Raw genomic sequence first — 15,426 nt, forward strand, 5'->3', positions numbered from 1 at the left:
TTCTTCTACTTCTTAGTCCAGAGGGAGAGAAATTATTCAAATCTACAAAATATCCTAAACTAGCTTTCCTGCTTATCACCATCTATTTAAGTCTCGAGACACAAACCAGAAATAGGAGAAAATAAGACAGAAAGATGGCACAGAAAGAAAGCGGAAAAGAGCAGGGGCGCTTTAAAACCGGGGACCATCTAGGGGCCAAAGCCATAGCTGGGGCCCCTGTAGCAGGTGGAGGAGTGGTGGTGGAGGTCAGGGAAAAGAAGGGACCCCTGCGGGCTGCGATACCCACAATGCCTTTCCCTTTGGCGGTCATCTGTCTGTTTCTTAACACCTTCATACCTGGACTCGGTAAGTTGGGAACCACACTTCCCTTTTCTCTCATTCTGGACTCATTGTTTTGTAGAAGTCCGTCTTCACAGGAAACTGCACGGTTACTTTCTTAAGTACCGAAGTTTTCTGACAAATAAGACAACATCCACCTCTTTATATTTCCTGGTTTACAGTAACGTGGATTACATGGAACTTGATTGTTTGGGATGTAAATGAATTACTTTGCATTACTTTTTGTAGGTATAGCTACAAGCTGTCTGTGAATTTTCCTCTGTGCATACATGTGTGAGAAAAGGGATGAGAAAGATGGCGAGAGACACCGCTCACACCTTGTGCTATAATAAAGGTGTCAAGGCGTAAATACACATTGTGGGCGGATGCATCTGAACAGCTGGTAGAGACATCGTCACTGTTGCTCGACTCAATATTTGGGTCGATATCATGGGTAGAAATCTCGATACTGTAGCTTTAAGATGTGATCTCAGTAGCTCGTCTTAGAAGATATTTTTCACAGATACGTTTAAATAGCTAAAACTCAGTTTTGCTGAGTCTAACTCGCTTTAAACTTTGAGCAATCCACCCGTTTTTTAAAGCCCTAATAATCTCAAGATTTAGGTATTCTAAGGAAGTCTGTCTAGTTCTTTCACTTTGTGAACTTTGATGCACATCCAGATCATTTTCTTTCGTTAAGTTGCCTCTTAATCCTCCACTTGGTTGGATGTCTGTGCATGGATTTCTGTGTGTAGTAAGATTATGTAACAACATCTGGTGGCTAAAGACACACAAACAGATGGCACAAAACCTGTGGAGCCATGACTGACTCACACACACACACACACACACACACACACACCTCCGTACATTCAGACACCCGCACGCAGTCATTCACTAATCTGGATAACTTCAGTAAATCAGTTCAAAAGCAGCAGCTACAATGAGAATGAAAAGAGCTTTAGTCTAGGATAGAATATAAATATAAAAATCTGATGTAATTATGAGACTGATGTCTCGATAGCGCTCACCAAATAACCTCAGATGTGTCCCCTCCTCCTCTCGCCTCTGATCTATTGGTCAAAGCTCTCCAGAGACTTATGCGTGTTTGTCATCTCTTCCATCTTCTCTTCCTCTGTGATCTTTTCCCTTATTCATTCATTCTTTTCTTTCACTTTTTACACACATTCAGCAGTCTGTTTGCAGCAAACCTTTCTGCAGTTTACGCTGAATAACTGACCGCTTGTAAAAATCACAAACATCTGTGCAAGAAAACAAGCCGAATGATCAGTTTTTCCCTCGTTTTCTTTGTCGGGAACGTTGCCCTGACATGTTGCAGTAGAAATTGTCCCCAACGTGTTTGAAAAGCATCAAGGTGACACCCTTATCTAGGTGTGTGTGTGTGTGAGTGTACAGTACGAGTGTGTGTGTGTGTGTAGGTTGGCCTGAATGCCTTGACATTTCGTTGAACAGCTGCGGTTAGTTGCCATGACAACGCTGACTGAAATGAACACAATGCATGCGTCGTGTGTGCGGCGTGCGTGTGTGCGTGTGTGTGTGTGTGTGTGTGTCAATGCCGTTTTCGGTCTCACTGACTGAAGACAGCAGCTTCTTCTATTCAACCTCGTGGCTGTAAAATGCAAGCATTTTGTGCATCACTGTGAAAAAACACAAAACACTTTGCAGCTTAACTGAAGCTTCAAAAGATCTGCTGACCTTTCAAATCTCAAGTCACATTTTCCTGAAGATCACATTAATGAGATGGCATACATGTGTTTGAGATGTTTCAGATGGCTGAATCCGTCCACTATCATACTTCTTTGTAGCTCCGTTTATCTAATAGCAAAGAAGTCTGGCCTGGTTTTGCCTGAAGGTGACAAAATATGACTAATAGCACCTCTAGAGTTCAAAAATTAACATGTGAACTAACTGCTTCTCCGTTTTTTTCATTCACACTAATAGGGTACAGTACGTGGCTGCAAGCTTCATCTTTGCAGCACACAGACGTCTTCTCATCCGACATAAAGAAAGTGAATAAAGTTCACAGAGAACGACTCATTTAGAAGAAATTAATTAGTGTTGGTAGGAGTCAAAGGAAAAGTTCAACATTTACTTTCTTGCTGAGTTCTATAAGAGGATAGGTACCACTCTGGTGTTAGCGCGTTACCTATGGAGCTAGAGCGAAGAGGTAACACATGTTGACTGTTGTTCCTGTTACTGTTGAGACAGTGAGGATGAAAAGATCAATTTCTGGTGCAACTCGAGTACATGATTTCACAAAGACACAGCGGCGTGATGTTTTTATTTGACAAAAAAATCTAAAATATATAGTAGGTTTGATGTCTTCCTGATCGAGCCTCAAATGTGATGAAAAAGTGTGCATTTCAACAGGATAGTGTGAATGTAGAGAGTCTATGTTCGACACCACGAGCTCTACAGTGAGGATTCAATCTCACAACATACCTTCTGTTGAGTCCGCTTGTTTTAACTTCACATGAATCCTGCCTGACCTTACGTTGCCAGCGTGATGAAGATTGCCCCTGAAGACTGAGTAAATATCCACTGAGTACCAGAGAAGCTGTTAGTCAGTGCAGCGTTAGCCGCTTAAAGAGCTGTCGGCTTGCACGTAATTACACATACTTAGTGTATGTGCAACGGCTTAGCGCTCTAGTTGTGTTACGATCTTTGCCATAAGTGGAATAGACGGTGTGCGACACAGAGGGTGAATATATGGTTCTATCCAGAGTGTGAGTGTGGGTGGCAGAGGTCACATGTATGTTTGATGAAATGCGATGTTGGAGACGCCGCATCGGTTCAGCTCATCAGGATGGTTTAATGTCTCTCGTCTTAAGCAATATCTCCAACATCTATAAACTGATCAAGTACCAGTCCCTGAGCTAGGATAGGAATATAGATTAGTGATGTTGATATTCATAGACAATTGTATAGTGATTGACGGATTTAAAATAAACATAGAAATGTGTGTATTATCAGAATACATACACATTTTCATTTTTGCGTTGATTTTGGCAGTCCCTGTGGAAGAACGTGGTAGTGTTTCCAAGCAACAGAGTCCCTTCAAACCATTCAACCAATGCATTTTACTGGAGCAGGTGTCTGACTTTGCGCAAACTGGTTCTGGTTCTCCCGTACCACTTTATCTGATTACTGTGCTCTTTTTTTTTGCAGCAGCATCGCTTTGTGTCGGGGATTGTAATTTGAAATGTAGTAATTGCGTCAGGAGTTACCATTTTCACAGGGGGTCGGCTTGTTTGCTGACTCATTGGTGTTGATGCCATTTTCATTTCTGTGCGTTCAGGAGAGAGATTCATCTGGAGCATGCTAGCTTAGCGCGGAGGCTGAAGGTGAGACTATAGCGTCTGTGTAAAGTGCATAAAGAACTTCCTGGTTGTTCTTGTTAAATGCAGAAGATGTGTGCACCAGGAGCAGTGCAAGCCTGTGAGGCCATTTTGTTATTGCACATGACGGCCCAACTGGCCCAACAGACTTTAAACAAATACAACACAAGGAACAGCTAATAACATGTTGACATTATATTTCTGGTTGCCACAAACCCTCTTGAAATGAATGTAATCCTTCTGGTCCAAGACAAATGTAAAAGGGTCAAAGCACACTGCTTCACCTGTCGTTCTCCTTTAATTTCTCACTTTCTTTCCCTTCTCCCTTTTTCTATCTGTATGTCTTTTACACTCCATCATTAACCTCCCACACTATACCAGTGGGTGCTTTGTAGAGTTCTCTGTGTAATTATAGTCATTAGTCTGGGTAATATCTATGCACGCGCACACACACACACTTCTCCCACATGCAACATACAAGGAATCTAAGAGCTCGCCACACATGATGGATAATTAAGAGTAGATTTCTCAAACCAAGAAGATAAAAGATTTAATATACCTTTATATTAAATCTTTTGTTGAGGATTGTTGAGCACACATACAGTGTGTTTTCTATCCAACTGTACACATTCACACACAGCAGGCTATTCCCTTGCTTTGTTTACATCAATTAACGGTGTAGTTTGAAAGGCGCTGTGTGAGGTCAGCAGCTACTAAGTGTGGAACAGAGAGATAATTTTTAACTGCTTTGATTTAGCCTGTGGGGCAGAATTATTCTTTCATTAACGGAACGTTCCTTTTAAATGACGGCTGCAGTGTTTGAAACCATGGATAACGTTTGTTTCATTAACTTCTGCTCGTGAAACACAGAGACGTTGGTGGGATGATGAGAAAGCAAAGAAATGATGCTCGGATGCAATAACTGGAACAGAGGCAGACGAGCTTTGCTCTGCTAAAGTGCAACTGAGCAGACACGTATCAGGGGGACATTTTCCTGGCATTAGACCGTAAAAATGTTGTTAATTTTTTAATTTGACAGTGAATTAAAACAGCATTTTTTTTTTTTTTTTTATAAAGTTACTAGTAGGAGACAGTATAAAGCAATGCATCGTTACTGTGAATCACATCTGTGCAACTTGTATCCCACTAAAAGGGGAGAATATGTCAAGTGTTTACTAGCTGGTTTCCACTGCCCCCAAGTGGATAAATAAGCGGTTATAGCAGGTTTAAGGCATTTGGTTGTTGCCTTTGTATTTGTTAGTATGTTTAAATTGTGTATGCACCAAAGTCTTGAATACCTTTCAGAGATCAAGTCTCGTACTTTAGCATCACTCCTTTATCTATTAGCATAATTTATCAGCATTGATTAGTTGTTTGGTATGTGATCACTTTAAACGGGTTATTGTGATTCAATATGCAAAACAATTATTATCACTTTCTTTTTAATTAAATAACTAAAAATTGATATTTTTATACAGATACGTTACTCAGGGTATAAATATTGCTAACATTATAAGGCATCCAATAATAACCATAACGTATTTTAGAGCACAACTGTATTGTAAAATGTCACTGGGTGTCCAACTAATGACAGCTTATAATAAACCCATAAACTGTACTTAACCCACCCCTGATCTCTGATACCCATTGGTTGAACTGGACTGTCAAACAAAACAAGCAATTAGAAAGTATCACTTTGGGCTCTACAGAATTGTTTTTTACTATTGACTGACATTTTATATATATTAATGAAAATAATTTTTAGCCCTAATGGACGTACATGTTGATCATTTTGGCACGAACACCAATGATAGAAACCTACTGAACGTAACACACACGACTGCTGTCTAAAATAAACATACCAGACCGTATAAATCCTGTTTGGCAAGACAAAGATGGAAGTGATGTGTAACCATTCAGTCACAAGGCTTGCTGTCAATCACGGCTCATGTGTGGAGGTGGGCAGCTTCGCCAGGAGCCAGAGCATCTGCTGGTGGGCGTGGCCTCTGCGACCTGAGAATGTTTCTGTCTGATCAGACCATATCAGCTCTCAATTAAGCCCACTGTTGCTCTTTCCGTGAGATGCATTTGAAATGAGCATCGGTTAAAAGCTTGAAAGGAAAAAGTAAATATCTTCGTCCCTCCTTTTCCACATAAACAGTTTTTTTTTAATGTTGTTTTTCTTCTGCTGGGCTGCTCACTATTCTGGGATTGTGCTTGTACCAGAGTTTGACCATACCAAATAAGGCAGTGTGGGGCATGTGAAAGTAAATATTATGGTGTGCATTTCGATTTGTCAGAGATTATGGGACACATTGGTACGTCTGTGTTTCTATAGAAACATTCATCATGACAGAGGAAAGACTGATAAGAAACTTCTACATGAGTCAACTTTGGCCTTTCCTCGCTCCCGAGAAACGAGATTCAGCCGGCAGCCCGGCCGTTCTTTATTCCTCCCTCACCCCGACCTGTTCGACTTGCACTGTTATTTGAATTCCTCCAATGTGACAAGCAATGGAGCTAGCAGAAAGAGAAGGGCCAAGGCCATGATGCACACTACGCCCACAAGGCATTTCCTGTGTCGCATTCACTATTCACAGTGTTCAGTTCAGTATTTGCAAAGGAGTACAAAAAGCCTGTAGAGAGAAGCTTTAAACATCAGCTGATTCTTCTTTCTTTTTTATCAAAGAAAACACAATATTAATGAATGCAAATCTATTAAGTAATGGCTGCAATCATTGGCAGACTGGACACTGATGGAAAAACTATTGGATGACAAATTGTTTTGAGGAACTGCCTTCAGGGCAGGAGGTAGAAACAGTTGAAACTATATCATGTCATGTTCATAGACTGTATGTGAGAAGTGGACGTAGTCATTGTGACGTCATCTATTAGTTTGTGGACTGCCGTTTTGAAGCCTTGAGTTTGGCATTTTGGTCTGCGCCATCTTATCTTTTTTGGAACCAGAAGTGAAGCGAGAGGGTGGAGCTAAGTTCAACCGAATGCTGAATAAGTTATTTGTAGGCGAAGTGGTAGCCTGTTTTATGGTCTATTTTACTGTAAATGGGATCACAATATATTAAATGAACATCATGTTGTATTGAAGAAGACTTGAAACTAGCAATTAAGATCATGAACTCATGTTCACAATGTTTACTGAGGTAATAACTCAAGTGAGAAATAGGGTCATTTTCTCATAGACGTCTATACGAACTGACCAGAGGAGTCAAGTTTAAGTCACTTCAGCATTCACTTCACTTTTCAGGTGTTGCTGTCTGGTCATGTCCCATTCACGAAAATGAATGCAAGGACGTCATATAGACTGTAACAAACAATGCTAGAAATAATGGCAAAGAAAACATGGCAGGTTGGTACAATGATAGCTTAGTAAGCAAATCTGAGCATGCCATTGATAACATGCGGTAGAGCTCTTATACAAATAGTAAAATTCATATATCTTATTCCTGAGGGAAGGTAGTCATGGAAACATCCTGGAATTAAATAATCTGATTTGTGTGCACCGAGACACACACACACACACACACACACACACACACACAGTGCTGTACAGTGAGCGGTGCCTGTAAAGGTCTCGGTCTCCGGATAACGAGATAAGGAGTGATATTAGATTTCATTCAGGCAGACGAGGATTGTCCACGGAGATAGTCCCGTTTTAAGCCCAGTGGGTGTGAGTGACGATGTGTCCGTGTTTTTCTGTGCTCTTTTCTCAGGCACAGAACCACTAAACTGTCGTGGCCAGATACTCACAAACAGCAGCCACTTGACATTTACACAGGGACTGGGTCCTGTTGTGTAGCCAGACCCTTCATGAGGTTGATTCGTTTGATTTTTAATGAAACATCCGGACAACTATCAAAATCCCATCAGTCGTCGTGTTCGGTGCTAATTAGCTAATGCTAACACGCCTATCTAAGATGGTGAACCTGCTTAACACAACCCGCCAAACATCAGCATGTGCGTCATTGTGAGCATATTCTGAAGTTAGCATTTAGCTAAGATTACACTGGAATTTACTTGTGTCGTGTTTTCAGTAGAGGCATGCACGTACACGCCTCTGGTTTATTTCAATGGAACGTTTGTTGTCCGGTATCCTTCAAAGGGAAATTAACCAGAGTCATATTTCGTCATATTTGTTTGAACTCATCACTGAGCCAAATGCATTGTTGGTAACAGGACGTTTTTTTCTTCTTTTTGTCCCACAGGTACCTTCATCTCGGCGTTCGCCGTGCTGTGTGGAGCTCGCAACGAGCTGATCTCGGAGCGAGGTGTTTGTTGTGTGTTCTGGCTCAACATGGCGGCAGCCCTCATCCAGATACTGACAGCTGTTGTCATGGTTGGATGGATCATGAGCATCTTCTGGGGAATGGACATGGTCATCCTGGCAAGTCAGTGCCCATCTATTTGTGTTTATCTCTCTGTCGGACAGTCTTCTCTTCACCTCTCTTTGTTTTTATTTTTGTCTTGTCTCCTTTGCTTTTGTTTGTTTGTCACATGACGTGCAGAAGGGGGAATTCAAACAACTATAAAAACATGAAAATCATATCACAATACTTGTGTAAAAACTCAGTCCATAGTCTTCCAGTGTCAGGGTTAATATTGGTGTCACACACAATGTTATGGTTACCACAGCCGGTAGAGTAGGTGGGAAATTGGCCACCGCTTAAAGTTTTCCAGAAGTTTTCTTAACAAGTTGTTTGTCGTAAAACATTTGAAGAACAAGTCTAGCCGTATTCTGTACTTTTCCAGTTTTCAACAAACTGATTAGCAACGAACTGATCCTTCTGGGACAGCTAATAAGACGTCAACACAGTGTTGCATCCGGATGTTGCCACAAAATTAGAAAAAGATGTTGAATAACGCCAGCAAATCGTAGCAGCTCTGTGCAATGCTACTAATATATTTTTCTTTCAGAACCCATCAGATATAAGAAAGATAGATAGAAAGAAAGAAAGCGGTTGATGCAGAAAGGGTTATTTTAACTGCATTCTTCTCCTCGGTCCCTGTGCACACACACACACGCAAAAAGTCACAATTCTCTCTTTGCACCGAGGCAGCCTTTGAATCACCACAGCGCTCTCTCCTTTGTGTGTACGAGTGTGCATTTGTGAGGTAATTGCTGCCTGCGTGTGCAACCCAGAGAGTGTTGGTATTTACATGCCTGCAAGAATCTGAGTGATTGTGTGTGTGAGCTACAGTAATTGTGTCTGTGTGTGGTGTGTGTGTGTGTGTCTGTGGGAGTGAGCGGCCCCCCCCTGGTGAGTTTTTTGTTCACTGCTCCCCACTGTTTTCCAGGCCTCTGGGCACACGTCTTATTCAATTGTTGCTGCTTGAAATTAAAACTCCTGTTTCGACTCGTGGCGTAGTGAATATTTATATTGAAGTAAAAAACATCTTCATGTGAGCACTAAAGGCCAAAGTGATATCATGCATGCTGTTTGCTTCAATAAGATAAATTATTGTTCAACTATTCATCACCACAATACACTCTTTGTAGCTGTTCCCTCCTCCTTCCTCCATGAATTACTGATAATGTGGCATATCTATTTATTTCTCCTTCTGTCTTCGGTGAGACGATGTTGCATATGATCAATGGACTCTTTCTTTCCAAACATCCCCTCTTCTCTACTATTTTCTACCTCGCTCCGTCTCTCCTCTTCCTCCTATCTGTCTAATGATCATGGTATTATCATCCTCCCACTGATCGCCCTTCCTTCAGGCGATCAGTGGGAGGAAGATCTGCCTCTTTCCCTATCTAATGATTGTTCCTATTTGATCTCGCTCCCTCTCTTTCACATTATTCCTCCTACTCTCTGCCCCCCTTACCCAGTCTCCCTCTCCAACTCAATTTGTTCTTCGTTTTTTTTCCCCCGTCCTTGTCTCCATGTTTCTGCTCATCGATCCAACAAACCAGGGTTATGTTATGTGTATTCATTTGATCATGTAATGTGTCTGACTCAAAGGTCAGATCATGTTGAAAGATGTTTTTTTTTTTCTTTCCTTTCCCTTGAAAGTTACCGGAGTGCTCTGTGAGAATTTCTCTTTTTGTCTAGTCAATCTCTGTATGATGATATTTCAAAAGTAACATGTCTCTCTTTCTCTCCTCCGCTTCATGAACTCCAGTCTCTGATGGTAGGTGTTTCGCTTTTTTTTTCTCTCACTAACCCACATGTCATGTGTAGAAGCACGTAAAAGAAATAATGAATAGTCAGCTATTGCTAAATTTAACATTGATTCTGAATAAGCCAAAACAAATAACCACATTTCCCAGGCTTAGAAAGACGTATAAAAAACTCGGTAACTCAAGCATTTAAGTTCCTTCATGACCGTGGTATAAGAGATAAAGTCAATCAATCCAAACTCAAAGTCCCCTTACAAGCATTAGAGCTTGTATCAATCACAGTCTTGATCAGCAGTGATGATCTGATGAGGAAGACCATGTAAGGGGGTTGAAAGCTCCAGGACAACTGAGCAGCTTCCATCCACTAATAAAGGTGCGGGCATGGCTTCAAAGCAGAGGTGGAAAGAGTACTGTACTGCTAATTTAAAGACATTCTCTTCAAGTAAAAGTAAAAGTACTAACGTACACATGTACTAAAGTAAAAGAGTGGGTTTGTCCAAACCAACAGAGGAGATATGCTGTCTGTGCATACAACGGATTATCGATTAAATAATAAATATACAGTTGCCTCCCTCAGTGCAGCCTCACAAGAATTACCCGGAGGCAATTGAATAAAAATGATTGACAATAAATGAGCTATGGACGCCACGGTCCCTGAAACAGTAGAAGAAAACATCCACAAGGTGGACATGTTTAAACAATAGTAACTGCAGAGAGGCAGCAGCCACAAACAAACAAATGTTAATTCCTTAAACAGTTTTAAATTATTGGTATGATAAGTGAATGGATGTATTGTTCTGCACAATCCACAGCAAAAAAAAAAAAGAATAATAAAAATAACCTACTAACAATCGCAGGAAAATAATAAGCTATCTCTACATTGAAAATGTGCTGTGTGAAGCTGTTACACTTCTGTTTTTAGAAACGTTGGCTCATTGATGAGAGAAGCTTCTTATTCCACACTGGTGGAATTTAAAGTTTCAAATCCATTTATAACCATAACACCAGACCGACTGCTATTGTTTCCCACTTTGGGGAAGCTGGGGTAATGGCTTGCCAGCCAATGGGCTACTTGATAAAGCATTGGTGCCTAATGCTCCAGCCGAGCTCCTTTTCAGTTGTTGCTGTCATTTCTCTCAATTAAATGAAATGGAGAAAAGCAATTATTGTCAAAAGTTCAAATCAAATACTTAGAAATTACATGCAGCGCTTTAAAACCCTCTTAACTGGGGCTATAAAAGCCAGAATATAGATTTTACAATTATTTCTACAAGCATTCAAAAGTACTTCTCTCTCCTTTCTTCCTCAGGCTACAGAGACCAGAGTCTTCCTCAGGATGTCTGAGAAAGGTCGCTCTGGTGTTTGCTGATGGATCACATGGACAGTTCGACCTCTTTAACCTCCCTGATGCCGGATGGCAATACCTTTATCTTTGTGGTGTGCTGTCCTTCAAATGCTGGACTACAGAGAGGAGCAGAGACATTCAAAATAAATTAGCCACATGGGGAAAGAAAGAAGGAAAGAATCAGCTGACTGCTTCTGATTGAACGCTGCTGATTGGTTGAGACCATATTTACGTTTAATTTAAAAGGAACAGGACGAGGAAAAAGGGGACTGAAAATGGTACAGTCACGAGAAAAACAACGTCTTTGCATTTTGTTGAGTAATTATAACAGTGATTTTGATATTTTTTTATTTGATCTGTTTGATAAAAACTATAAAACTTGTAGACCGGACTACATGTTTCCTACATGACAGGGTGGAGGAAATAAAGAAGGAAGGACTGTGTGAGGAAATTAAGATATTGATTTGCATTTTGACAGATGAAAAAATGACCAAATAAAAGAATAAAGTTATTTGGCTCATATCGATCATAACAATATAACGGTATTTACAGAACCAGCATAACCAGAGTTCCCATTGCCCCTACATTGGTTGCCCTGTGCAGCAGTCACTCTGCTGAAAGCAGTTTATTTTGGTGGCCTTTTCATTGTGATATTGACGCCAATATCTCTCTGAAAACGTACAATATAAAACACGTTCCATCTTCTCCATCTTCAGTGTTACTGCTTACAGCCAGTACAAAATCATGGCGACTGGCCACTACATCTGACAATCACTGAGCATTGAATCAACTATTCTTCAAGAACGGGGAGCAAACATGTCTTCCACTGGAGCATGAGATCAAACTATGAATGGCTCAGAAACGCAATTTTCAGCATAGTGAGTTAATAATGGGGAGAATAATTTGTCATCAATCGATCAGCCTGTAGTTATTTTGTAGCTACAATATTTCCCTTTTAAGGCACTGTTTTACTGTGATAGCAAACACATCTTTAACACGCCGTGTCTCACTGCTGGTCACAAGATGCGTGTCATCCTAAAATTACAGGGCTGTGTGAAACGATGATTCACGCCTCCTGGCAATTATTGGATTGGAGTTTTCATACCTCTTCAATGTGTAAATCAGTGTCAGAGGGATATTACACGTTATTAGAACATGGTATCTAATTAACAATATTCCACTCTAGGGAACCAATGTCACCGCCCTGCCTGTCACATTATGACAAAGACATGGTTGTGATGTGATTTAGTTTGAACTTTATAGACCCTTTTCCGTCACAAACATATGCGGACTCATGTTCAACAGAATTTCGACAGGATCACAACCGTTTCAACAGGTGTTTCAGTTTAACGAGTGACCGTGTTAACTGGTGACTCTTGGCCGAATGCCTCCATGTTTGCTCATTCCATGAATGGTTGGCGTAGATTATAGAAACAGATAAGTTAGTGTTTAAAATTGATTTGACGAGGACGCCGACATGTTTTGTTTGTGTTTTCAACAGCCGTCGTCACAAAGAGAGAGTCACCAGTTAACACGAAACACTGGCTGTGTCTATGGCCGCAAGCTATTAAACGTGTTGACTGCCAACGGACTGATAAAAAATCTTTCGTGTTTTTAGTGCCCATTTTAAAACTAACTAAACTCTGTCATGGTATTTGATGTTCTGTACTTGGCCACAGATAATGTAGATGGAAGAATGTAGTGACTTGTGTGCTCGTAATTTCTCGCTGGTGTAACGTAAATACTGGGCCACCTGCTAATGTATTCTACCCGCTCACTAATAGCGCACCGATCTGGAAAGTCAATATGTTTAGGTTGCATTCGCGATCTTTGGTGGTTAATGCCCTTCCATAGCTTGACAAGCTATTGCACTTCCATGCCAAACTGCGTGCGCACACTTACATACGTCATAATTGTTTACAAACATTAAGGGTATAAGGATCATAAATCCATAAGTTGAAAATTCACATAAAGAGATTTGATTAATTATAAAAACAGAAAAAATAGTTTGTTCAATCCCTGTTCTGTGTGTAAATGATGTATATATTAATTGTATTATTATAAGTATATTACTGTGTGGGTGTCTGTGTGTGTGAGTGATAGTGTGCTATATTGGAAATGGAGATTGGAGAATCAATGGTATGGCCTCAGTTTAACCATGAAGGTGTGTAGGTCACATAAGTAAAGATGGACAATTCCTTCATGTACAAGACTCAATCAAAAAGTTGTAATATTTAACAAAACTTGCCTTGTAACTATTGATCCAAACAAAGCCTTTCCCATGATGCCACATCGGCTTTCTCATGCACTGTTTCGCTGGCTCGCTTCCCTGAAAGCTTATCCAAGAGTTTCAAAAGTCAAAGAGCCTCAAACAAAAATAATTAAACCAGCTTAGCCTCAGCCGCAACAATAATGGAAAGTGGATCGAAATCACTGCAAGTGTTTACAGGAAGCTCAGTTACTGCTGAATAAACTCAATGGACTCCAACTGGATGAACTGACAAAATGCTACAAACAGTCCACCTTAAAAAACAGAAATGCAGATTATTATTGTAATATGGGACAGATTCAGCAAATGTCACGCAGCATTTCTGGGAGAAAGTGGAGATACATTTAGTCTATGATGACTTCCCATTACGGTCGTGCCTCTACAGACACCAAACTTCATGTGCATAATTCACGATTTTACCCCCTTCTTCATTTATTTTTTCTACTCTTTGATTTAGAATATTATTCCTGTTGGTTTTAATTATCTTCATTATCGTAGCCAAATGCCTTTTTAAGAGTACTTCTGTAGTTTGGATGACGACGCCAATGTTTTTCTGTGTATATGTTGTACAGTGTTTGTATGTGACACAGATGATGATGACGATGTCTGTGATGGTGATGATATATTCTAGGCCTTACACATGACCAATGTTTTCCCAGAGGTGTTTCTGTAGCAGTGACGCTGGAGTTTATTTGCTTTGTGTGGGTTTGGGTGCAATTAAAGATATGAAATAATTGTTATTTGGACACTTGATTATAACGATGGTGGTGTTGTGTTAGCTTTTGGATAGTAGACGAACATACTGCCATGTACAGTTATCTGCATGCATATCTTTGTTGTCAAGTCACTGTAGACTAACACACACACACACACACACTAACTATTTTAAGATTGTAGCTTAATTCTGTGACTTTGCTAAATTGGCTGACACATGAATAAACATATCTTTCTGAATATGGCTAATGCATTTGATACAGACCATGAAGAAAACTGTTGATACTGTGGTATGATTGACATTCATCATGTTTCCTTTTGCTCGACAATTTGCTCTAAATTCACTTTTTTCAACAATAGCATAAAACTTCACAAAAGGAGCAAACTTCGACATGTAAAAGTAATATAAACTCCACAGATGCTGCAGCCACAAACTGCAGGTTTTTTCCCCCCACACCGCCAGGTTAAACTTTACTGCTCGTTCATTCTCAATGAATAATACGACCGGTCCACTCGGTCCCTCTATCCCACTGCAACCGGTCCACTCGGTCCCTCTATCCCACTGCAACCGGTCCACTCGGTCCCTCTATCCCACTGCAACCGGTCCACTCGGTCCCTCTATACCACTACAACCGGTCCACTCGGTCCCTCTATCCCACTACAACCGGTCCACTCGGTCCCTCTATCCCACTGCAACCGGTCCACTCAGTCCCTCTATCCCACTGCAACCGGTCCACTCGGTCCCTCTATCCCACTACAACCAGTCCACTCGGTCCCTCTATCCCACTGCAACTGGTCCACTCGGTCCCTCTATCCCATTACAACCAGTTCACTCGGTCCCTCTATTCCATTACAACCAGTCCACTCGGTCCCTCTATCCCACTACAACCAGTCCACTCGGTCCTTCTATCCCACTACAACCAGTCCACTTGGTCCGTCTGTCCCAGTACACTCGGCCTCGTGTAAAAATTATTCCGTGAACACAGAAATCCCCGCAGGATGCTCCTCCAGGGCATGTTAGCATTTAGCATGTTAGCTAGGTGTGTCACTTAGCTCCTTTAGTGGTATTTTAAAACCATTAATTAAGAAAGATGCAACAAAAAAATTAACCAATGCCGAGGTACAATAGATCTCATTATAACCACAACCTCTATGTGGTCCTTAATTTGATTGTGCTTGAAGTGGCTCCGGCCCTGTGAACGCAAACATTAATAACATATCATTTATTCAGTATTTGTCATTGTTACACAGCAGGTCGTAGTAATCTCTATTTAGTTGTAGT

The 15,426-nt window shown here is 40.8% G+C and overlaps 1 protein-coding gene across 1 annotated transcript; it reads left to right on the forward strand.

The window, feature by feature from the left end:
- Positions 1–134: 134 nt before the first annotated feature.
- On the forward strand, positions 135–11,160 carry stum (stum, mechanosensory transduction mediator homolog; the record flags this gene model as incomplete). Its single annotated transcript, XM_079180727.1, has 3 exons — positions 135–345; positions 7,901–8,083; positions 11,126–11,160. The coding sequence occupies 3 exons, from the start codon at positions 135–137 to the stop codon at positions 11,158–11,160; spliced, it is 429 nt and encodes a 142-aa protein (XP_079036853.1).
- Positions 11,161–15,426: the final 4,266 nt, after the last annotated feature.

The sequence above is a fragment of the Pholis gunnellus genome, assembly GCF_910591455.1.
Source record: "Pholis gunnellus genome assembly, chromosome: 19".
NCBI lineage: Eukaryota > Metazoa > Chordata > Actinopteri > Perciformes > Pholidae > Pholis > Pholis gunnellus.